The following is a 26,979-nucleotide window of genomic DNA, read 5'->3' as shown; positions in this document are numbered from 1 at the left end:
TACTCGGTTGTTTGCCTCGGTCTTTCAAAACGTCCCACTTCGTTCCGGGACGATAACAAAATGCTCTTACCTGTTACACAATTTCTATACTTTCCGCGTCGTTTAAATCACACGCGAATTAAATAAAAAAAAAACAAGAATATACTTGTGATTTTAATCAACAGCAAAACAAAAATATAGCGTGATGTGAAAGCAGCATTCAAAATTGTGTCATGATGTGAATACTGCACTCAAAATAGTGTCGATCGTGGCGTCATCTGCAAGTGTTAACCAGGCAATTCATTTAAAATTATACATATGCGAGCATGTATACAGTGGCGTACCGAGGAAATTTGGCACCCGGGGCAAAATGAGACTTGCCGCTCGGTTTAGTGCAGCCCCCTGCTATGACGTCATGAAACTGTGGCCAGCATCATTCTGCAAACACCAAAACAATGAAGAAGAAGGACTAACAAAAAATTTCATATTACAAACTACTTGTTTATTCAGTACCCTTTACCGCTCTTCCCCGCAAATTATCGATCAGAATATCATCCCTACGAGAAGGAAATTAAGATTTTACTCGATTTGAATTACTCGAATGTTTGTTTACCATACTTTGAGCGCTCTGATTGCCCACCAAATGCCCCAGATGTTGGCTACGATAGCACTTGCTGGAGCGCCCTATCCTTGCCACCGGGCTGGTTTAGTGAGCAAAAACATACGGCAAAATAAAAAAAGTTGAACTCCATCTCCGGAAAGTTGACTTGGACGAGCAAAAAAAAAGGTTCCAAGGATTGGTTTGGCGTCCCCTGAAACCGTTGAGCCTGGGACAAGTGCCCCCTTCGCTTCCTCCGTCAGATACGCCACTGCATGTATATCTGTTATCTGTAGACAGATGGCTTATTAGTCGTTATGAAGAAAAATGCGTGATATCTCTGTTTTATATACAGATGTGATTTAGAAATCTTACAAGCTACTAGAAAACTGAACTTCAAGGTCAGCTAATATTTTATTTTATTTAGAGTATTCAAATAATTGATTAACCCAAAATAAGCATTTTCAAAATAGATCTTCACAAGCCAAGCAAAAATCTGAATAAATGGCATCACTTCATTTATGTGTCATAAGACGTATTCAGACGTTAGAATTAATAACAACGCCTCAACAGCGCTCATATGCGGCTTTATGTGGAACCTTGAATAAACAAACCATAAAATGGCGTCGTCAGATCCGAAAGGAGCTCTGTTAAATACCCAAACAGAAAAGCCAAATCATTACACGTAAGTGATCAATTTTGTATATAGAAAGTGTCTTATTATCATGCTGAAGTTCTACTATATCCAAAAATATACAGTAGAAGTACTTTTCGTTGCAGATACTTGAAGGAATTTCGTGTTGAACAGTGCCCGTCGTTTTTGCAGCATAAATGCAACCAACATCGACCGTTTGTGTGCTTCAATTGGCACTTCATGAATCAGAGACGCCGTCGGCCTGTACGTAGACGGGACGGCTCGTTCAACTATAGCGCGGATAATTATTGTACTAAATATGATGAAACCACCGGAATTTGCCCAGATGGAGATGAGTAAGTCGCAAAAATGAACATTTTTCAATTTTGGTCCCCCCAAGTGCAACATATCCTTGTATTCGCTGCCTACTCAGAGAGTGCATGAAAGAAGTTCCAAAATACCTTCACCACCACTGCTATCTTATGCTAGATAGAGACAAAGCAATCAAAATATTTTTATTTCGCATCTTGCCCACCCGCTTTTGCTCCCTTGCATAATATTGCCCAATGTGCTATGCGAGAGTCAAACAGATATTGGTCAGTGTGTTAGTGACTCCGAAAATCTCATTATTTTGTTTATGTGTGAACACATCGAGCGAATATGTGTGAAAAATGGACATAACGCTGGAAATGTTTTGGTACTTCGTGACACCGTTAGATTATGTTTATTGTGGAAATTTGTAAATTATAGCACAGCTGAGCAATTTCTGATTAAATTTTTAGAAATGACTGTCGAATGAAATATTGAAGTAATTTGCATATGAATTGCGAAAAAAAATGTTTGAAAACATCAAACAGAATTGATCAATTTGGGTCTTTTTCAATTAAATTTATATTGTTTTATCTCTGCGGTGCAGATCAGGACATTATCTAATAACTTTGTGCTGACATAATCGATTTCATATCGTTGAATCTTACTTGAACGAACAGGCTGTCGATATTACAAATTTACGGTTCAAGAAAGAACAAATAACAGCAAGATATGAAAATAGTTTAGCTACTGATTATATAGACCTGAATACTAGTTTGGTTATAGTTATTCTGAAGTTCCACTTTGAACGTGATGTCGTTATGTTGGTTGTTTTGCAAAACTGTCAGGTCGAATTCGTTCAATATTGTCCAAATGTTTGTCAATGTACCATTGTGTAAGCAACAGTGCGAAGTTAAAAACGCGCGATAGCGCCATTACCATTTCCCATTTTTGATCGTAGAAGTTGATGAATATCAATATTTAAAAAAATGATATTAAAATGTTTCTTTTGAGTCAAAACCTAACAATTACAAATTACACCACATCAGTCTATGGCGCGGGAAGTGTAGAGATGAAGCAAGGTGAAAATATTTTATGTTGTTTATGATTCTTTGTCTAGCAATAGAGAAAGAGCGTCTACTTTTTTGTTGTAGATGGGATGTGCGCAAATGTAAAATTTCATCAATGAGTATTAGTTGCTGTCAGTAGTATAGATGTTGCAATGAAAAGTGAGAGTGTGCTCTAGCGAACACTCCACTGAAGAAAATATGCATAGGGTAGCCGTACCCATATATTGCCTAGCTTCTTTATTCATCCTACCTATTAAAACTATTAGTTGCAGAGAAATCTGTTGTCTATCTTCAATTAATTTACTAAAAGTGTACACATGCATTCAACATCTTTCTCGATCACAGACCGATTCGTTGATTGCAAGTTAAGCAATCAAAATATTTTTCCGCATAAGATGAATGTAGGTACAGTTGCCATACGTGGCTTTGTGTGTTGTTTTTCTTTTTTGTTTGTCGTAATGATTACAGTGTGCGTAAATGCGTATTTATATACGAGGATTGTTTATGAATTTTATTGATATGACGTACGCAAAATATTAAATACGCAATAAGAAAAAATATAGTCGATACTTATTATTATATGAATTAACGAGGTGTTTGTAAATTATTTCGAGAAAATATAAGACATTTTTATTGCCTCGGAAATTATCTTGAATGCTAAATTCTGGAACAATAATACTGTGCATTTTAAAATTCCCAGAAAGGCCACAAAGATTCAAATCAGAATGAAATAAAACATCGTTGATAATAACAAATTTATTTATCACTTCGTCCTAGTAATGTAATCTTGAGAACACTTATTTCAAGATTCGATCACAGTACTGTGGGACAACAAAGCTCACAATGTTCAAATTTAATATTAAGGCGCTGTTCAACTGCAAGACTAATGTTTAAGTTTCGTCTTTGGCTCATTTCTGTATTGGCAGTTTAAGTTAAACAATTACAAGTTTTTCGTCATTTGATGGATTCTCTTCTTTGATAACTGAAACTGTTTTCTAAAGTTTCTAAGAGCCATATTTTTCATAGATTTCATATTTGAGGTAGTTGAGCACAGAGTTGACTAGATTGTTTTTTGCTTCATTTGTGAATCTTGATGTAATTGGAAGATGATCATAATCCAAGTCTGCATAATCAAACAGTCCACTGTTAAATTGGCTTTGATCTGAAACCAGATCCATCTTAAAGGTTTTGAACAATCCTCAACCAATATCTTCGGATCCGGATCAAATTCAGTAATTTTGCATGGAATCATAAGCCCATTAATTTGAATCTAAGATTGTGAAAATCGGTTGAGACATCTCTGAGAAAATGGAGTGAGTTCCATTTTGAGTTTTTGTTCACAATTTCTGTTACTTATGTAACCGGAGTCTGGAAATCGGTACAGCCGAAGTCGTTTTGCCATCCACAAACATGATCACAAATTGAAGCAGTTTTTAGCCAACTTTTAAAGATTGCCTACGATATTGCATGGTCACTTTTAATGAAGTTTCGAAATTTTCAACTATCATCCGGTAATTCCGGGACTGGAAGTCAGATCCTTATCAAACTCAGGACTTTGCATGGGAGACCTTTCAAATAATCTCTATTTGTAAATCATAATTGAAAAAGTGTTGGTCAGCCAGGTCATGCTGCATTGCCCGGCACAAATAGTAATCGGAAAAAGCATTGTCTGGGTGCGTCTGGTACATTTGTGCGTTTCTAAGTATGTATTTGACTGTTGTGCAACGAGTGGGCGAGCATTGTCGTGTTACATAATTACTTTGTGGTGTTTATCGGTGTATTGTGGTCGTTTTTCGTGTAATGTCCATCTCAACCGCATCAATTTCTGATGGTAGACCCCCCGTGATCCTTTCACTAGGTTGTAGAAGCTCATAATACACAACACCCAGTTGGTCCCACCATATACATAACGAAACCTTCAGGCAATGAATATTCTGAACGGCCGTCGATTATGATGCGTTGTCCAACGTTTTGAATTATCGCAATCGACTTCAGTAACATTTCGATGGAAAAAAACCTTTTTGCCTTTCTCATATAGAAAATGAAAATCTACTTTACAACTAAGGTCCGGAGGGCCGATTGTTATATACCATTCGACTTAGTTCGTCGAGATCACAGAATTTCTTTCTCTCTGTCTCTCTGTGTGATTTTTACAAACTCACAATCAAACAAAATATCTTATGGTTCCATACTTTGCTATTTGATTTCATCTTTATCCGACTTCCGATTCCGGAATTACAAATCTATGATAATATGCGCACTCCCTTTTTCCGGAAATTTCTTAAGCGACTTTCACAAGTTAAGATGCAATAAAAAGGTCTTGAAATTCTTTAAAAAATCCTCGACTTCCGGTTCCGGAATGGCAGCACGATAAGTGAAACATTTTTGATCTCATGAGTATATTTTTTCAAATGCTGTAAACGTGGTGCTAATTTGTATACAACTGGTTGAACCTATTTTCACAACTCTTGTATTAAATTAAAGCTCTCATGTTCTTAAAAGATACTGTGCAATTTTCTCAATTTCATTTCTTGGTCCAACTTCCGGTTTCGGAATTATATGGCGATGAGTGTCAAAACTTTCAAACCGTCATACAAAATGACGATGCAAAGCCGGTACGCATCAGTACGTGCTGTTTCGGAAGAAGAAAATACCATCGCCTTCGCGGTATGCTTTGTTCGATTTGGTATAGCGTGCAGCGTTGCCACATTTGAATATATTTTTCAGGAGAAAAATCTCTAAATCTGTATCGGGAGATAAAAACTCTGTATATGAAAATGATAAATTAAAATACAACGAAAGCAAAATGTCATTAAAATCGAATCTGGAAATGACAGCTACTTTTCATTTAGAGGTAACTTTTATTGCAATGTAAATGGCAATTATTTCTATTGACCATTGGAAGTAAAAAAAAATTCTTATTAACTTGAAATAACTGTTTACAAATTGAAAAGGCTATGTTAATTTATACACACAGAAAGTTTCTATTTTGTTAAGTTTGAAAAAACAAATTATTGACTGATTCTTCTAGTAATATATTTTAAAACATAAGTACTATAAAAAGGTATCATTACACCACTACATGGATTAAAAAAGGTTTTTTTTTTGTACCATTGGAGCAGTTGTTCGCACGTGGCTTCAATATACCGTATATGCCTTATTATCTATTTTTTGAATCATTCCCATTACTTACGGCAAAAGGATGGCTGAGTAACTGCGAGTGATTTTGTAAATTCTTTGTTCGTATGTGACGGGTCTTGATCGACCAATTCCTCCAATTCTTCATCTTTTAAACTATGGTAGAGCGCTTCAGCTCTTTTTTCGTTTTCCAAATCAAAATGAAAGTTAAGAAATTCATCTCTCTTGGTTTTCAAAAACGAGCATTCCATTCGAGTTATTGTTATATTTTAAGTTTATGGTCATTCTGTTAGTGAATCCTATCACATGTGAAACGGTTCAAAAGGAGAGATAAAATTAATAAATCAGTTGGGGCTATTGTACCAGTAGTCATCTCATTAGTATAGTCGCCATAGTATTTAGCTGATTAATCGACTTTCAATCAAGGAATTGGGATAAAATCGGATACATTATCTTAGCTTCAAATAGGATCTTCTGATATATCGACGCGAAAATTCGGAGCGAATGTACCTATTTTTATCTTACCCTTACAGAAAATGTACCGAACAGAGACATTAGATCTCTCTCTAACTAACTTTATAGTTGACCTAAATAACAATACAGTTTAGTCATTTATCTTAGTGAATCCGACATTTGTGATACGCACTGTAGGTATTATTTTTGTGAGCCTATGTGCTGTAGTGGCAAAAACAAGTTGCACAAGCGGTAATATATAACTAGGAGAGTAACTATGATGAACTTAACTTTTCTTTCAATATCTTTGAAAGGTGATGTCAGGTCTGTTCATTTTTTTCGCGAGATGAAAACCGGATACAAATTATCTCATTGTTTTTTTTTGTTTCCATTGCATATGTAATGCTGTATTTCTGAAACTTTTACGATAATATTCTCATGTCGGCAAGTTTAGCGTTCATTTCAAGCAAATAAATCTAGTACAACTTATTAGCAAGTTTCGAATTGTTTTTCTAAAAATGAAGAAAACTACACATTGACCTAAAATTTCATAAGTCAGCCAATACTATGCGGACTCGGCAGCAAAATAGTTTTTACTGCGAGGTTTTCAATTCGGGTTTTCATGATATTCAGAGACCAGAATAACCTAAAACTCAAACTCTATAAACCTGATTAATTTATGTACGAGGTCTGTTCAAAAAGTTCCCGGAATTTTTTAATTGCGCGCGTCTGGAGAGTGCGGTGGTCAAAATTTTTTTTTATTGTGTTGGTACATATGTCCCTAATGTATGGTGAAATTTTCAGCTGTATTCATTGTTTACATTCTGTCTTGTAGCGGCTGGTGTAGACGTGTTATTTTGAGCTAGGCGATTATTGTTAGTTTAAACAATGGAAGAATTGAAGAGTCAAAGAATTTGTATTAAATTTTGCGTGAAAAATGAAATAAAGTGTAACCAAGTGTGCGAAATGTTACAGAGAGCCTACGGTGAGTCTGCTATGAAAAAACAAGTGTTTACGAGTGGTATAAGCGTTTCCAAGATGGCCGCGAAGACGTTCAAGACGACGAACGCTCCGGTCGACCCAGCACGTCAATAATCGATGAAAATGTGGGAAAAGTGGGAAAATGATTATGGATGATCGCCGAATCACTATTAGAGAAGTTGCTGATGAAGTTGGCATATCAGTTGGCTCATGCCATCATATTTTTTCAAATGTTTTGGGCATGAAACGAGTGGCAGCAAAATTCGTTCCAAAACTGCTGAATTTTGATCAAAAAAACAAACGCATTACCATCGCTCAGGAGCTGTTAAACGACGTCAACGACGATCCAAATTTACTCATAACTGGTGATGAAACATGGGTGTACGGTTATGATGTCGAAACAAAAGCACAATCGTCCACGTGGAAGCTGATAAAGGCAGAATCGCTGAGAGTGCTACAGAGCATTACAAAAAGTGACTATCAGGGGTGTTTCGAAGACTGGAAAAAACGCTGGCATAAGTGTATTATATCTAGGGGGATTACTTTGAAGGGGACCATATAGATATAGACGAATAAATAAATATTTTTTTAGAAAAATGAGAATTCCGGGTACTTTTTTAACAGACCTCGTAAAATGTGAAATTAGTGAAATTCTACTCTAATCATCCTGTATCTCCTGAACCGGATCTGATTAAAAAACAACAAGTTTTTATGGGATCTTAAGACCTTGAATCTTAGATGGAAGAGTGACATTATTTTATTTTCGTTTCCCATATCATCTTGTAATTCCGAAACCAGAAGTTGGATCCAAATGAACCTTATATGTAAGCATAGCACTTTACACATGAATCTAATTTTGTAGAAATCGATTAAGCCGTCGGTTACTGCCATCTTTGTAAGACATACCTTGAAAATTGAGGAGATTTAGTCGATTTTGGGTAGGTTTTGACCCAAAATTAGATAGCGACTGATAAGAGTGTATATCATATTCGAACGATTCCGTTGCCAAAAACGAACCGTGCTAAAATCGAAACGGGGCAAAATATCATGAAAAATTATGGTGTACATATTCTATTTGGAGCTTGGAAAAAATTGCATACAACAATATCAAAAATCGTGTTTGCTTCCAGGCATAGCTTTATCATCCAACGCTCAAAACTCTTACTACTGGAATAGTAGGAAAAGTAGCATATACAAACATCGATATCTCCGTTAAAAAGGAACGGATTTTTACAATCTATGGATTATTGAATAGCTATTATTGTGTGAAATCTATGTCTCAAAACATATTTCGATTACAAGGATAATTGCGACATATGTTGTCAAAAGATTGCAAATTTTGACATAAAACTTCGTATAACTCGAAAAGTAGTCATTGGATTTCAATAACATTCAGAACTAAGATCTAAGGTTAAGGCTATCGAATTTGGCGGGAAACAATGGCTCTTGAGAAGCACAGATACTTCTTGTTTCTCATAGATTGAGGTAGAGGATGGAGTCTTTGTCTGTAATGATCAATATGTAACTGCTATGAGTACACTACACAAATAGTTTTTTCTTGATACTGATTAATTACAATAACAAAACAAATGTTATCAAGGTTTAGAACGTGCGAGTGCGCATTTATCGGTGTTCTTGCAAAATAAATCGGTGGCCAGTAGCTATGTTTTTTAATATGCTGCACGTTTCTGTATTCAATGCATTTGGTAAATTCACTGCCCTCAGTATATCATAGAAACAAAAAGAATTTATCCACCTGTATCAAATCCTACATCCTACATGAATAAAAAAAAATTGTAACAGATTTAAAAAAAACTTATCGTGTTGTTCTTTGTATGAATTCAGTACATTCCGACGGCATGTATCAAATTGATACATAAGAACGATTTTTGATACATACATGTTACAATTTTTGAAGAATGAATACCGGTTAGCATTATTCATATTAATTGATTGCGTCTGTCTTCAACTACAATTTCTGGAAGAACAAAATTGTGTCCTACTAAAATATTTACAAAAAAATTTTTTACAGAAGCATTGTTTAATTTCATCCCAACTCGAACAAAAGTTGACATCACTCTCAAATTTCAGTCCAACTTTCTAGATCTGTTGACTTTGTCACACTATGCGTGCGTTTTCCACGCACGCATAGTGTGACAATTTTCAATTATCCAAAATTGATCTATATTAGCAGGGCCGCTTGTGAGGGCACGTGCCTCCGGTCTTAGGGGATCCTTAACGGGATCCACAGAGCAATAAAAGGACAATCAGTTAGGGGCAGGCAAATAAATTTTGACCCAGATTAGCCCATTAACACGTAAAAACGGCGCTGATACCAGTTATCTTTTGAAAAAGGCTAAAAGTTTTTCATACAAAAAGTTTTGTATGTCGAAATATTAAAAATTAGCATTCAAATTCGAAGAAAATGAAACAGTATAATATTTTTCGCCATGCTTTGCAAAATGTAGTTTTTCATAGATTTTAATGTGAAAATTAAAACAGACATAAGTCATATATACAATATACACATTTCTTGAGACACGCAGGTTGTTGATTGTAACAATTTACGTGCTGGTTTTTAACTAGTTGACGCCACTAAATTTGAACGACTCTATAGTCGATAATTGGCAGCAAAGATCGTTTGAATAAAATGTAGAGTTTATTTATTTTTTGTAATATCTCGAAGAAAAAGTTGTGATCGAATTCGACCATGTAGTATATACTACTTTCGAAGCAGGGTGTCAAGTGATCGCGAAAACCGGGAAAATGGCGAGGATTTGATTTCAGCGGGAAAAACCGAGAAAAAGTCAGGAATTTTAGTGAAAAACCGGAAAAATTATTACTAGCTCCTATGAGTAACAGTTGTTAGCATAATGAGTTTTTTTTCAACAATTGAAAAGTAGGAGACAATACCCGATTTTGCGTTTGAGCGAAATTTGCAGTACAAGTGTTGAGACAACTTATGGTCCATTGGAAATTGGTCCAACACCCCATGTCTCGTCCAACGATTTTTAGAGGCTTGCAGGCAGTTTTAAATCAAACAGGAAGCATCCGAGTTTTGTTCAGTTGTTATTATTAGTTGAAAAATAAGGATAATTTGGATGCTTCTGTTGGATTTTTATTAAATTTTTGAATATGTATTTAACACACCTGCAAAATTTATGGCAAAACCTCAAGGTAACATAGGAAAAAATTTTGATAAAATTATTGAACATTTTTAGGAGTTTCAAGTTGTTTCAAGTTTGCTAATGATTGCCCTTGTTTCATCATAATTTGTCTCAGTAATGTCATCTTGAGACAATATTTGTGTTATGCTTATATTTCTGTGAGATGTCAAAAGGACTTGCAAAATTGGAAGAGTTGTCGACTTTGATTTTATTCATCGTTTACAGAAAGTATTTGAGTTCCTTTTTTGAGAGTTGACACTGGTTTCTGAGGACCAGTATAGAATCTTAGAAAGATTTAGAAAATGGATTGATTTGTTCAGTGAATCTATATTTAGTTTTCTTTTGAAGGTCCTCAACTATTCCATAGTAGGATAACAAGAACGTTGATATTGATGAAGATGAAGGTAAATTGAATTTAGTTTGAGCTTTTGGAACTTCAATAAAGTAATGATTTTAACTATATACGGCTATATATATAGTCCCCAAAACAATTTCAGGGTTTACGTTAGTATTCTAGTTCTAAGCTGGTAGAATATATAACTAATTGAACCAATACCCTGATTGTTATTGATTGATCTGCTGGAATCAGATCAATTGTAGAAAATTTTCTCATTGAAGATAAGTTAGTTAAGCTATTGGAAATAAAACTGGTTTAAATCCAGCGGAGAGTTCATCATGAAGAACTCGTACTTTCTGATTATTTTTCTGATTACTCTACGAGCATTTAGAATCCTATTAGGAAAAAACAGATCGATATATTGTGCATTTTAACAGCTATCATTTGATTTATTTGCCCATCAACGCATTGAAATCGTAAACATTGTTTATTGACTAACAGATAAGTTAGAAAAAATTGGTGTTTTAAAAGAACAAGTAGTGGCAGCCGAACGGTTTTGCGAAATATAAGGCATACGTACATCTAATGATTTTAAATTCAATTTTATTACATGAGAATTTCAAATTTTTGGTCTGATAGGACTTTGTTAATAATTGGTTTTATGGTTTCCATCACAATCACAGCATGATAATTCATCTGAAGGTATCGTTCATTGAACAGATGTGCTTGCAAGCGACATAATTTAAACAGTATATGTCCGTATAACAATTTATTGTACCATAGCCGAAGCCCTGGTAATGACGATAATATGTTAGATTCGTTGTGCCATCATCAGTGTTGGTGATTGCCGATAATTTGACAGAAAGCCGCTCGATATTTATCTACTTTGTATACAACATTTTCAATCTGGTAGAAGCTGCTACAATAACTCGCTGTCTCTCAATGCATGAACCGTGAGAGAATTTTTTTACATTTCTTCGCTCCACTTCATACACGGAAAAGCCAGCGATCGCAAAACAACTAAAATATTAGTTGTTTTTCTGATTTTGATTGGTTAAAATTTGGTACAACTAATCGACTGTTGTTTTAACTAATCTGTCATTTTTGATTTATCGTGCTGGCAGCTTAGCAACGACACCCAACAAGTAATGAAACGTTTCAGTTGAGCAATGCCAAACACCCTGAGCGAACAATGAAACGTTTTAATGAGATGTCACTCGTGCAATTGAGCAAAGACACAATCCCAACAAAGTTACTTGTATGCATGAAAGCGAAAAAATGTCTCAGTTGTTTCAACCAATTATTCAGTTATTTGAACGCCAATTGCAATAAATATTTTTTACTGTTAGCCTCTTCGGGGGCAGCTAATCGTTCACTGCTTGAACAACGAAATTTTACCTAATTAACTGCTTATATCTTTATCACTAAACTCACAAAGGATATGGAAATGAACCAAAAGATTACAATTCTCAAAAGGGAACTCACCAGCAAAATGGTCACAGGGAATTAGGAAAATTTTCCTTCACTTGCAGAATGGCTCGCTGGTAAACCTAATGCTACAGATACACTTTGATGAAAATACAAATAGTACCACTTCACTTTAGCAGCAAATTTTTAAGCGTTAAGCGGTTTTAATAACATTGACATGAACTGTCCTAGAATACATTACTCTCAGATGAAATAAAAACATTTATACTGTAGGAATATCTATTTAAAACATGGAAAACTTGTTTTACAATTTACTGTTATATTCTTCTGCATACTTTCACTTACATAAAACGACCACTACGTAACTAACATAAATGACGTTCATTTACCATTGAAAATTTTCAATATGAAACGCTTCTAGTGAAATGAAGAGGTTTTTTGTTCTGCCTTTTGCTGTCTTCGTTCTCCGCCAAGTGACAGCATTTGAATACAACAATTTCGGTTACCTGAATGGTTATGTCAAAATCAACAGATATGTTAGTTAAATCAACAACATTTTAGTTGAAACAACCAGGGCGTGAAACAACAATTGCAATATTGTAATTTTGTGATCTGCGGGTTCTCCGTGTACTCTGAGTATTTCACAGCCCTTAACAAAATATATACAGTCCGGCAATGATCGGTGTTGTGAGGAATTTACCAAGAGAGAATCGCAAGTTGGTAATTATCGCAGATAATTCGACTTGATGATTCTCATCCTAGGTTACAATATACGCAATATTTCAAAACCCTGGTTTGGGGCATTCACAGCTATTTTCATAGATACAACTTATACAAAAGTTATATGCACATAGTTAGAATAAGCGGCAATAGTTAACATAAATGATTCTACGGCAATTATCCACTGCCCGTTTAGAATCGGATCAGAAAACGATAATAAGCGACCGTTTGTTGTTTCAGAGAGAATCCCCAAAGCAGCGTGCTAACCCGTGATACTCAGACAGGTCATCCAGCGAAATTTGCCTTAGCACTGGTGTACATTCTATGTTATATGAACCATGACGGTGTTTTGTTGCTGAATGGTATCTGTCTCTTATTGATGGCATTGATTAGATCATGTGAAGAGTTGATAGAGAGCGTTCTTTGGTACGATAAAAGCCATCCTTGGCCATCATGCCGTTTATAATTTTCCCGTCGAACTGAGATTTCCACTTTCACTTCCGGAAGGAGCGAAGAAAATGTACAGAATGATTTTAAGTTGCAAGCATAGGTTGCTGTTCCTTAATGATTTATTTTCAATCATATGTATACCAAAAATAATAAAAACAGTCATGTGCACTCGGAAGAAATCGGTTACGTGTAACCAAAACCTCTGAATGACTTGAAAAAGGCTTCGTGCTTTTCTTATATGCACATGTTATAATACATATTTTCTATTTATACATCGAAATGCCTGGAAAGTATTTGAATCCTCAATTAGCGGGCCTATTACAATGATCCTTTTTGGACATGAGATATCTGTTTAAAGTTTGAATTAAAAAAATATTAAAAAAAACTAAACAGGGGCGATGTGAGCCTATTCCAAAAACCGGAAATTTTTATCTAACAAAACCGGGAAAAACGGGAAATTGAAATCGGCAATTCACTTGCCACCCTGTTTCGAAGTTTAGCTTTAACTATACATTGTGGCTGGTTTATTTGCTTGAGAACACAGGCACGTTACCATTTCAAGTTCTAGCTTGCTATGCAACCAGAGGAAATTGATGATGAACATAAATCATTAAAAATATAGATGAGATTAGTTTCCAGGAGATAGTATGCTTTTTATGCGAATGTTAGAGTAGTCCAATAATTAACGTTCAATTATATCCCGAAATTACATGTTACGTTAAATACGGTCAATTCGAAAACTGGAAACCAGTTGATTTTCGTTTATATTGTTTGAAATTTTAAAAGTTTTACTCAAAGCTATTGGTTGTGACATTCAAATATCAGCAAAGTAAGGGTGGACATAACTTGATGGACAAGACGATTGTCGTTCACGCAGCTTGACTGGCTTCCATTCATAACCCCGCGTGTCGGGTCAAGTAAGTTTTTTCGACGCGAGCGAAGCCCTATTTCCCATTCAATAACCCTATTTCAACTGTTTACAATTCTCTCGGATCGAACAACTTGACATCGTATATTTTAAATTTAGACATGCTTATGTAGTAGTCTCGAGAGCAATTGGTGTTCTTTTTGCCACACCCCTTTAGTCGGTGCGTGTAAATATTTTATAAAATGAAAGTGAAAATGCGGCGCAAAAAAAATACCAAACATTGATTATGTTTTGGTTGTATTGAAGTAGTATAATCATTCGCAATACTCGTATTTGATCGCAGCGACGCGAATGATAGAGATGATTCGGTTTGCCGTTGTTTGTGTATAAGCTGATTCGCATAACAAGTAGTCGCTTGCATATAGAAGCCGCAATTTCAGTTGGCCTTGCTCAAGTTCAAGTTTATTTTTGCCTAAAGACTGGCAGAGTATACAAACAATTCGCGTACGGGAATTTGGGGATTTATTGTAATTCCATTAGATTATTTAAAACAAAATTGTTTTCAAGATTTTCAAGTACAGAATTTATACAGCTCTCCAGTATAAAAAAAACAGAATGATAATCACTCAAAACAGCTTCTTCGACGTAAATGTTCAAACTTGGTAACTTTTACTGATTAAAAAAATTAATTAAAGAAACAAACATAAATCTAATTATATTTCGACGATCTCTTAAGTTTATTTTAATTATTCAATAGAAAGCCTTGGTCTAGATAAAGTTTAGTTATTTCGGCGATAGAGATTATTGGAAAAGATTGTAAATATAATGAAGGCGATTTGCATAGCTCTAAAAACATATATAAACTAATAAGCAGCTTCGAAGCATGATTTGTAAAGAGCAGTATAATGTACCCTAAAAATAGCTACCCACCATTTAGTTGATTTCAAATTTGAATCTATAGAATCACGCAAAAAAACCGCGTAACTTCGGAAAACCGCGTAAATGTCTTAGTAATGCTTGAAACGTCCTGATCTGGTGTAAACTCAAAAAAAGTTTTGAAAAAAGTGGACTTTGAGACTTGAGATTTCCGAAACCGTTTTTTATGTCTTAGAAATGCATGAAATGTCGAGATCTAATGTAATCTCAAAAAATATTTTTTTTTAATCGAAAAGTCTGTGTCAGAGTTGACTTAAGAAAAAAAATTCGGGATAACACCAGATCTCGACGTTCCATGTAAAATACAAAAATTTGGAAATTTACGTAAGAAACCGCGTAATTTCGGATATACGCGTAATGAAACCGCATAAACAATCGCATTAAAAAGCGCATAGAAAAGAACTGAAAGAACTTGTGAAAGTCGATTTAATCATCATTGAGAACGAGTTCCATCAACTAAGACCTCTAACCAATTTCCAAGGTTGTTTACGTGTTTTGCATTGTTACTTAATATGATGCCTATGATACCATAACTACTTTAATTCAAATTAGTTTTTTTAAATCGGTTCAGCCATCGCTACAACGTTCCTTCTAAAAATGCTCTTGGAATAAAAATCGTCCTCTTCCTCTTCCTTGCATTTTTTTTTTAATTGTAATTCTGGAACGAATCCAGAACAAATTCAGATTTTTAAGGGATACTACAGGATGCCCCACGAAAAAATTCGAATTTAAAAATGCAATAATAAAAAACGGTTTGACAGACTTTAATGATCATAAATTTATTTGGATTCATGAAATTTTTAAGAAACTGACCCCCACGGCTGGCTTGGCAGTAGCAAATCCGATCCACCTAAATTTTGAGTACATTTTCACTTGTTTCTGGCCTTATGTCATCAATAGCAACTTGAATTTCGTGCTTCAGGTCTTCAATTGTTTCTGGTTGGTTGGCGTAACATTTATTTTTAACCGCTATCCAAAGAAAATATTTCCAGCGGCGTCAAATCGCAGCTTCTCGGTTTCTGCTGATTATTCGATCTTTAAAGATTGTTCGCAGAACATCGATTGTCCTGTTGAAACCAAACATTTTTCATGAATGAACATTTCATATAAATGTATAATCATTGAAATCTATCAAATCGTTTATTTATTATTGCATTTTAGAATTCGAAATTTTGGGACACCCTGCATAAGACCTTTCATTTGAATCTAAAAATGTGGTAATTGGTTCAGCTGACTTTGAGAAACTAGAGTACCTGCAATTCTGAAACAGAAAGTAGGATCTAGATTAAATTCAATAGCAGATTACGGGATTTTAAGTCAAATTTGAGGTCAAACTTAAAAATTTGATTTTATAACGATAGACTTTTTTGTGTCAGATGTCTCCAAAATGCATGAAACGTCAAGATCTGGTATTATCTTGAAATTTTCATAAACAACTTTTTCGTGCACATATACAATTGACGTGCGATGGCGTAGCTGAACTAAAAATTGATTTCTCTCTAAGTTGACAGGGTCTGCACACATTCAATATAATAATGGTTTTAAGTCAATATAATTATCATGTTTTCGTTTTCTCAAACTTATGAGTCATTGTTCGTTGATACTAAGCATTTATCGAAATAGAGTGTAAATTTATTTCTTGCGAACAAAATCAATTATAAAGGTGGGAGTCCGTGAAGAATTACGATGATTCCAAAGGGGTCCGCGATATAAAATGGTTACAAAACACTGCATTACATCATAAAAACACGCTTTTTGTCAAAAAATTGATTTTATTCATCAATCTCTTTCAAGGGCAATACAATCATTCCAACGTCTTGCTAACTTCTCGGTACAGTACTTGTAAAAGGAATTGTCTTTCACCTCAAAATAGGTTTTACATTCAGCAATTTCAATTTTAATCGAGCAATTCGAAATGTACTTCAGTCAATTTAACCATCGTTGTCATCAGTGCATTGTCTTGTTGAAACAGTTTCTAGTCTTTTTTTCGACATGTGAAGTAATGGATCCATGTTTTATTCATTGTCTCATATCGACACAAAAAAAAATCTGATCTATTACTTGTAAACATGACTAAACATCCTCATAACGTTGTTGTTGTTGATCAACTGAGAGTAAACGCGGCATCCACTTTGACAAGGGCTATCTTACGTTTAAATATTCAGGCATAAATGTAAGCATACTGCTTTCTAATATCTTTACGGCCTCAGCTATCTCATGCAATTTCAATTTACGATTCGACATAACCAATTTGTGGACTGTACACACCAAATCATATTTACGGATGTCGGTAAAATTTTAGTGACTTTCAAACAGCCGAACATTCAGTAATCAGTTCAGCAAAAATTTTATTTGCTGAACGATCGGTAAATTGCATCAAACATCTTCCTGTCATAATTATACTGACTTTTTCGTCATTTATTACCGAAGTTTAGTAAAATTTACTAATAATCCGTAAATACAATAACGTCTTGAATTGTAAAGTATTTATATTTTTCGGTTTATTTTACTAAGAACCCGTAAAACTAAGGAAGCACACAAATTTAAAAAAAAACACTATCATTCAATATTTTCGATCAACGAATGAATATATTTCTGTTTGATAAATTAATTACTTACTTACTGCCTACTGTGTATGTTTTGACTCCCGAAAATGAACCTGTGTGACCTGACTAATCGAAATGTCATGAAATTTTACACTTACAATGTTTTTTTTTGACATTTTACAAAGTTTTTTGAAAGTTGGTACTTTATAAACGTCATAATGATAGCGTCATCTGTGAGTAAGTCACACGACTGATTGAGTGAAGTGTTAAACGGATAAAACTATCAAGTCACTCAAACATAGATTCAATTGTAAATGATATTCTATTCAATTTAATATGAATCAATAATATTCAGAAATGAACAATGCAGAAGCGTTATCCGCTCAAAAAAAAAAAAGAATCCTCGGAGAGGGGACTCAAACCCGCAACCTTCTCCAATTCGGAGAAATCTTTCTGCAGAAGAGTATGGATATATGAGGATATGTTTATTGTGTCTTTCATCGTCTGGGTGTGCCAATTTTCTTATTAACTGTGAAGTCAGTTGATGTGTAGTAGCGACTCGGGTTGAGTTTTTAGAAGAGTTATAATAAAAACGTTGAATCGAGGATATAAACACAGAAAACAAATATATAACTCGCATATAAATTGCAGCTCGCACATATCTCTGTGATCGGCACTATGTAGATTATGTGCCACAGTTCAATTTCGCCAAAATTTGGTTTTGTAGTTGACTAATAAAATCACATGAAGGAAGTGCGAGTTTCATACGTTCGGAAAGCATGAAAGAAGTTTTCCAATTGTTTTATTTGGGACATTTTGGTAATAAACACGTGAACTTTGCTTTTGAGTGATAGCAAGAGATAACGAGAGCAAAATGCAAGCGATTAAGATAAAAAGTAAACTACAAAAATGGTTATTTTTGTGAGATATGAAATTAATACATGACATTTAGATGTCCTTGTTTGCTGTTAATATTGCGAGTGGAGTTTTGTACGGAAGATTCACCAACTAATATATATGAATCATGTTCTCTGTTCTTATAACAGTTGTCCATTTCTGCACCGTACGGCCGGCGACACCGAAAGGCGGTATCACTTGCGGTATTACAAAACGTGCATGTGTGTGCACGACACAGATGCTCGCGGATACTGCGTGAAAAATGGTCACCATTGTGCATTTGCTCACGGAATACACGACCAACGTCCGCCTGTGTACGACATCAAAGAATTAGAGGCACTTCAAGCAGCCGAAGCTAGCGGAGAGTGTTTGAATGGACCTAATGTATTGGATAAGGAACGAAATTTGATGAATGAAGATCCAAAATGGCAAGATACCAATTATGTACTTGCCAATTACAAAACAGAACCTTGCAAGCGACCTCCGCGCTTGTGTCGACAGGGGTATGCTTGTCCACAATATCACAACAGCAAGGATAAGAGACGTAGCCCTAGAAAGTATAAATACAGGTAAATCGTATTTGTGTATTAGTTTTTGTATCATTGATCACTTCACTTTGTTATTTCAAAACAGATCAACGCCTTGTCCAAATGTGAAACATGGTGAAGAATGGGGAGAGCCAGCCAACTGTGAGGCTGGTGATAATTGTCAATACTGTCATACGCGCACTGAACAGCAGTTCCATCCGGAGATTTACAAATCAACAAAGTGCAATGATGTTCAGCAAGCTGGATACTGCCCGCGATCAGTATTTTGTGCATTTGCCCACGTCGAACGTAAGACATTTGATTGTATATTTCGGTTGTACAAGAACTAACGATTGTTTTTTTTTTTAATTAATTTTTCAGCTTACGTTTTGACAGAGGAAATGGGTCGTGATCTGGACAGCCAGGCCCTCGCACTTAGTGACATGATATCGTCCGTATTACCCCCTGATAGCGGGGGAGGGGGTCTCGGCTGTCCACTCAGCAAAAAGGATAAACACGAGCTAGCGGTGAGTGTACTAAGCTATCTCGACGGAGGACGGCAGGAAAATCTACCATTTGAACTTGAACCGCAGAATTTTCACTCGTTCTTCCAGCTGCTGCAGAACGGTAGCGCAGAGAGTAGTGAATCCGCGAGTACTAGCAGCCTCGGTTCAAATCATAGTTCCCACAACAAAGCACCTGGATCACAGCTACAACAAAAGCACAGTAATAATTTAATAGGTGTTGCCAACTGCAATGGCAGCACACATAATCATGTCAACAATGGCATCGGTAGCTTACAATCGACGCTATTCAACAACGGCGGAACCGCTGCTAGCTCATTACTATCCAACAACTTTCCGGAATTTACGCCGGAGCTGCGGGCACAGGTGGGGGACACAACTAACGGACAAATATGTTGCATATCTTCGAATTTTCATTATTTTATTGTTTAAGTTTTGCTTATACAACGATTTTTTTCGAATTCCCGAAAAGCGAAGAAATGGTTAAATGCTATGCTTTTTGTTAAAATCATTCGGCCCATACACTGAACATTCATTTCAGATTATGTACTGATATAGTAAAGATGGTTTAGCCAATCATATAAATAGTGAGAACTTTTCAGTTTTGTGCATGAACAATGTTGAAAATTGATTTTGGTAAAATTTATTTTTATTCCATTTATTATCAAATGTTTTGTTTGTGTGGAATACATAAAGAACACCAATAATTTTAGTATGCGTCTAGTTTACAATCATTTCCTAATTGTTTAAACAATGGGTGCCTCAATAATTGCACATTTAGCAAAATTTTTTTATTTCTCGAAGTCTGAGTTTAAAATTTATAGTTTTTATAAACAAGTTTGTTTGTAGTGTTTGAATTGGAATTGTTGGTGTAAAACTGTTATCAACTGTCCAGTATAGTGTCCTTGCTTCTACTTATGGCCTATGGCTATAGCTTGTATTCCCAATGTAAAAAAAAACATATAGTCGAATACAATAGGAATGGTATGAGAAACATATCGCAGTCTGAATCCTTACTACCATCAAGATGTATTAGCGTAGGCGATGTTTTAAAATTCTTATGATTAGTAAATTAATTGAATTTTCCAAGACTTGCAAAATAAAAATAAATCTCCGTCGATTTATTTTTATCAAATAATTCTATGTTGAATTCACTATAATTAACATTAATACAATTCTTTTACAGTTGTTGGCAATCGACAACGATCTCACTATGGGTCCTTTGGAAAAAGAACAACGGAAACGCATGTGTCTGACATTCAATTTTAGAAATATAGCATCTTCTTTGGATGGCGGAGTTTGTAAGTATACATAAAACATGAATCTATCCACATACTACGCTTTTACATTATTTTGAATATTCCTCGAAGTAGAATAGTCGTATTGTTTTGCTTTCAACATTTTTCTTCTTTCTGTTCTCCTTGTTTTCTTCGCACGTGCGTTATCAATGTGTTAATTCACATCTCATCTAACATCCAAGATGATCTTGCGCGACGTGATACAATTCATGGACTAGACAATTCAATTTCAGCTGGAATTGCTTCCTCCGGCTTACTAGCGAGTAGTTCGGCTCCGGTTAATATTCCGGGCTCTCCTATGGGGAATTCTATATCCGGTAAGAACAATCTGATATTATTACACCGTTCCGTAATATATTTGATTTTTTTTTAAAATTTTATTGTTAAGGTCTTCTTCAAGGCACTTCTGCGCCGGTCAACATTCCTGGGAGTTCACTAAGCAACAATTTTAGTCCATCGTCACACTCTAACCTTTTTGGAATTAATGATTCTATGTTTGGGAGTAGCGCAACACATCACATTGGAAGCAGTTCGGCGCCGAAACTTGCCACATCTTTTGGTCATAGTGGTACCGATAGTTTATTTTTTCAGTCACATATTATTTCACCTGTTTTAACTGGTGGTGATGGAGGTCTATCAGCTAGTCCGGAACTTAGGTAAAGGATGTTCTCTACCTAATGAAATGTTGTTATATAAATTAAGTAATCTTGACTTGTAGAAAATGCTAATGTTGATTTTTTTTTGTTCTCTTTTTCCAACAGTCGAATATCGGAACTCAACTCACTTAACAATGAACTTAGCAACAATAATACAAACCTTTTGTTCGATAATCACATGCAACAGGCGGCTGCAGCTGTTCAGCAACATCAACAACAACAACAACAACAGCAGCAGCAACATCAACAACAACACCATGCCGCTGCAGCAGCAATGGCTGCAGCAACAAAAAATTCCAATTCTAGCCACCCTTACTCAATGTCGCCATTGGTAGCATCCGATATGGGTCGATTAAGGGATGAACTTGCCAACAAAAATGCACAAATGATCAATTGGGAAGAACAAGTAATGCAAGCAACAAACGCGTGCGAGGCGTGGAAAGCACAGATGGAAGAAAGCAATAGAAAGGTATGGTTTTATTAGTGTATACTGGTATATCCAAGCGCGTATTAGTTATGCATTACATTGGTTATTCATAAACCATGTAGAACTTAATTTGGGAATTGTAGAGGCAATTCACAACAGGAGAGAGGGGCCTTTCTTGAAAATTATTTACCTAAAGCAGAGAGAAAATGTTTTTGTGCATCTATTTTGAATCCACATTCAATTTACTGAAACAGGCATATCTTGTTGTGCATTGTTTGCGGATGATAGATTCCAGAGTGGGAGTGTTGTTTTGTGTTTAATTTTTATCCACAAAGAGCTGGTATTTCTCTGGGCCGGTGGAGATTTAGCTTGATTGTCCTTTGGTTCAGATATCTTCTTGTCTAGCTTATCATAGTGAGTGATAGTATTGACACGTGGCTTACTAATTTTAGTAAGTTATCAGCGATCCACATTACCATTTTCCTTAGAGATTGGAGGTCATATAAAAGGGAGTTGGTTACGCTAAGTGTAAGCGTACGACAAACACGCCGTATAGCACATCTTTCGCCGTACACCGTACAGAATTCTTCCACCGTTCTCTCTCGATGGAAATTTAGACGAACCTTTTCGGACACAATTCTGTCCCACCTCTGAAGAAAGGTCATGTACGCGTACTTCTGTTAAATTATCCTCCACATACACCGGTATGTTACGCTTTCATATGCGGCACAATGCAGCATTTGTTGTTGTAATAAACCGGTGCTTAATACTTATGAGATTGCTGTTATGAATATATCATCTCCGCCTATAACAGCGGAAGAAACTCTCTTTTTATTTTTATCAAATGTAAATCCATCGATGTACAATCGAGAAGCAACTTATTTGTTTCAAGTGAAACTTCTGATATATTGATTGCAATAATTGTTTTTCTAAAAAAAAAACTCAGTGACTGAAAAATCACTTCCGAAATGTTCATTCCTGAAACAAGCATACACAAAACTCTGAACCTCGAAGTTCCCAACTATTTTTTGTAGCAGCGAAACTTAATGACGAATTTTCACCCACAAAAATATCACTAAAAAGGTAATTAAAAGGGAGAAGAGTCTCCGATGATATTTCGATGCAGAATTTCCACTACGCTTCAGTTCGAAACCGAAGTGATTCGTGATAGATTTAATTATTATATTTTCATCTATAAAAAAAACTACTGAATAAATTCGCAACTGAAACGAAGTTGATGAATAATGACTGATTATCGATGCACGTAAGGTGGTAAACATGACCAACATTTTTTTCTCATTCCAAATAGTGATTATGGCGACGAAATACTGTTTTAATTCCAGCCAGTTCATATCACTGCACTATCTAGATTAAACCCAATAATACGCTATGCAGCATGAATTTGGTTTATAACACATGGATCAATAAGTCCCGAGACTAAAGCAGAGATGGCGCTCGTAGTAAATCAGTAACCACGTCTTTCTAGAGTACTAACCTTTGCTTGAAACGGGTCAAAATTTTAAGTCGATCCGACCAGAAACAGCTGAGTTATCGAGGTTGGAGTAAAGTCGTTTTGTAGTTTGTTTAAAAACTGGAAAAAACCGAGTTGCGTGTTTTGATAAAACATTGTTTTTTAATGGGTAAAAACACCGTGCAAGCGAAACAATGGATTGAAAAATGTTATCCGGACTCTTTCCAATCAAAAGCAACGATTTGTCGGTGGTTCGCCGAGTTTAAACGTAGTCGTACCGACACAAATGACGCGGAACGCTCGGGTAGACCTGTGGAAGCCGTTACACCGGAAAATTAGAGTGAAGTGACAAAAATTATAATGAAAGATCGTAAAGTGAAGCTCCGTGAGATTGCTGAGATGACACAGATATCATATGGAACTATCCTTCATGAAAAATTGAGCATGAAAAAGGTTTTTTTCAAGTGAGTGCCGTGATTGCTTTCGATGGAACAAAAACAGCAACGAGTCGATGATTCAGAAAGCAGTTTAAATTGAACGAATTGGGCTTTGATCTGTTTCCCCACCCCCCATACTCGCCAGATTTAGCCCCCAGTGCCTACTGACTCTTTGCTGATCTTAAAAAAATGCTCCAGGGAAAAAGATTTGGCTCAAATGAGGAGGTCATCGCTGAAACTGAAGCTTATTTTGAAGCGAAAGATAAAAATTTTTATAAACATGGTATTGAAAAATTGGAACCATTGTATCACCCTAAAAGGTGATTATGTTGATGAATAAAAAAATGAAAAAAAATGTTTCCATTGTTAGTCTCGGGACTTATTGATCCATGTGTTAGAAGTAACAGGAGCGCAGCATGTATCGAACACACAACAGACGCAACGTTTAAATTGGCGTAGCGATAACCTGCGCTCCTGTTACTTCTGCGTATGATATTCAAATAAATTGGGTAATATTTTTTAATCAGTTGCATAACATGTTTTGTGATTTTTTTTTTATTATTACGCTGAGGTCTTTTTTACACGGGGAATACGTACCACGTAATTTTAATAGACTTTTTTGAGACTAACAATCAGATTTCAAATCAAATTTTCTAAGGCACTTATTTTTTCTAGTGCAAACACTCAGCAGGCACTTCTACCACGCCTGGTATTATTGCTAGTATTATTGGTGACAATATACCTAAATTACTCGAATATCATTCGTTTCTTTCAAATTAGGCAACATAACGGAAAGTAAAATGATTTCAAAGAACAACTATTTCAAATGATCATTATTCAAATGAATTCGAGTTTTCTCTCTTTGGAGCAATTCAACTAAGCAATATTATAATGAATCTTAAATTTAACACTCTGGAATCGAAATAGAAACCTTACATGGATAATTTTATTTTGTTGTAGCATTTCCATGTACTGCTGAATAATTTTTTAAAGTTATTTTGGGATTTGGCGAAAAGCCGTTTTTCCAATTTCCAAAAATTTTGGTAATAATGTCGACCTAAATTTTACGTAACAGGCGGAATAACTGATAAAGTAATCTGTAACGACGTTTTGTTTCGTCACTAATAGTTTTTAAATCCCCAAAGGCTTGTTTCCTCTTAAATTTTTTCTGCGGCAATAATTCAATGATTCGTTTCTAATCTATTGGGGTGAATTTTTTCATAGTTCCGTGTTCCTTGTTTTCTAACATTCTCTCTTTTCATCGTTTGCAGACGGTAATAGCCGAACAGCAACGTGATGAGGCTTTATCACACGTCAAGGCTCTTAAAGAGAAATTAGAACATTTGAATATAGGCGGAAATTGCACAAGTAACTACCGCGCGAGTGACCTCAGGGGAATGCCTCTTCAGAAACTGAAGAGTATTCAAGTAAGTTCCATATTCCATAAATTTAAACAATAAAAAATATAACCTTTTGTTTTATTTTTCCCCGTTAGGCCAAATTACGATCTGAAATCGAGGAGGTGGAAAAGGTTTTGTACCTCGAGACGGCTACTAAGTGTATGAAATGCGAGGAAAACAATCGCTCTGTTACACTTGTTCCTTGTAATCATTATGTGCTATGTGATTCATGTGCAACGACGCAACGCGAGTGTCCCTATTGTCAAACACCGGTATCTTCTCAGACTTAAAGAACAATCGTGTCAATCAACCTATACACAATCGCACCTCGATAGTTACAAATTTCTACAAACGATGCCACATGTTTCACACAAATGTCCACATGCTACCCATAGATGCAGGGCACTGGCACAGCTGTCATACTAGTATTGTGGCAATCACATTAATTATTACTACTACTTACAACCGCTAATACTACTCGAAGAACAACCAGTAGACCATCATCAGGGCAACGCTGTCTTTTTTTTAGTTCAGTTAAGTGAGATACAAATTTCCCTTAATTCGATTATATTCTATGACTTAGTATCAATATGATTTGTATTTAATATTTGTGTGTGGATTCGTGGCAAAAAGTGATATTTATATGCGAGTGACAGCTAACATTTCGAAGTGAGGGAAAGTGAAGAAAGTTCACTATAAAGAAACATAAACATAAGAGCTGACGCGGAATATGTAGCAGTTAAAATTCCTGTAGTTTTTTTTAAATATATTTTAGTATCAACACATTACTAAACCATTGAATTTGGTAACTGATTCCGTTAGCATTCGAATGACTAAAATCTATATAGCTGGACTAAATAATCGAACATGATAATGTATATGTTTAGGGCAGAAGCAGCATATTAGGAACAGGGACAATGAATTTCCTTTATTTTGAGAATAGAGGGAAAACGAACTATGTACATCGCTTATATTATTACATTTTCTTCAGATAGAAAACAATATTTTGTACAATGCAGAATAGTATTATTCGAGCAATTTTCGGTCTAGAAAATCGAAGAATTATACTTTGCATCTAGAATGCATTTTTAATTTAGATTGTAGACTAAAACTACAGTCACCAACGGTGAACTAGGAACGCAAGCACGAGACGAGATATATATTGAAGATTTAAAGATATTAATAACTTATTATCGCGATATAATTTAATAACTAGAATAACCCAATTTGTTTTGTTTTTTTGCCTTCATCTTCCATTCTTTATTTCCTCTTTGCTTTCGTTTCTAAACGTCAAAAAAGCAATTGTAGGTCGATTTATCAGAACATGCATTGAAAATTGTTCGTAACGAAGCACGCTAGATAAAGTCGTATTCCTCATTATTTTTTAAATAGCAACGTATTGCTTGAGTAGTAATTGGTAATAAAAATAAGTCCTATAATATTTTTATTAGGTAGCAATCTAAACTACTAATATTCAGTTAAATGAGCGTGTAGGAATATAGGATTTAAAAATTCTTCTTACGAAATGAATGTAAACATGCATACTGCATGCATTGGAATAGAATGAAAAAGTACATAAAACAACCCAGTTGAATTTCAAGCCAGACGAGGAACCATAAAAATGTGTATAGTTTTACATAATAGAAAAAAATTAAAAATGAACAGTGATTTTATAATTATAATCTGACAGAAAAACATGCTTTTATTTTTATTTCTCCAAGCTTCCTT

General features: G+C 35.2%; 1 protein-coding gene across 6 annotated transcripts; it reads left to right on the top strand.

The window, feature by feature from the left end:
- The first annotated feature begins 1,189 nt into the window (after positions 1–1,189).
- On the top strand, positions 1,190–26,979 carry LOC131425228 (RING finger protein unkempt). 6 transcript variants are annotated; one of them, XM_058586936.1, is made up of 12 exons: positions 1,197–1,262; positions 1,340–1,567; positions 18,661–19,080; positions 19,145–19,347; positions 19,420–19,565; positions 19,653–19,928; positions 20,749–20,863; positions 21,043–21,177; positions 21,249–21,516; positions 21,622–21,985; positions 25,123–25,278; positions 25,347–26,978. In XM_058586936.1, the coding sequence occupies exons 1-12, from the start codon at positions 1,198–1,200 to the stop codon at positions 25,539–25,541; spliced, it is 2,571 nt and encodes an 856-aa protein (XP_058442919.1). In that variant the 5' UTR covers position 1,197; the 3' UTR covers positions 25,542–26,978. The 6 variants fall into 6 exon arrangements, with proteins under 6 accessions (XP_058442917.1, XP_058442919.1, XP_058442918.1 ...); XM_058586934.1 differs by having other exon boundaries at positions 1,190–1,262; positions 1,358–1,567; positions 19,420–19,928; positions 25,347–26,976; XM_058586935.1 differs by having other exon boundaries at positions 19,420–19,928; positions 21,094–21,177; positions 25,347–26,979.

The sequence above is a fragment of the Malaya genurostris genome, chromosome 1 (genome assembly GCF_030247185.1).
Source record: "Malaya genurostris strain Urasoe2022 chromosome 1, Malgen_1.1, whole genome shotgun sequence".
Lineage (NCBI taxonomy): Eukaryota > Metazoa > Arthropoda > Insecta > Diptera > Culicidae > Malaya > Malaya genurostris.
The sequence above is the reverse complement of the archived record's forward strand: the minus strand, read 5'-3'. Positions and strand labels throughout refer to the sequence as shown.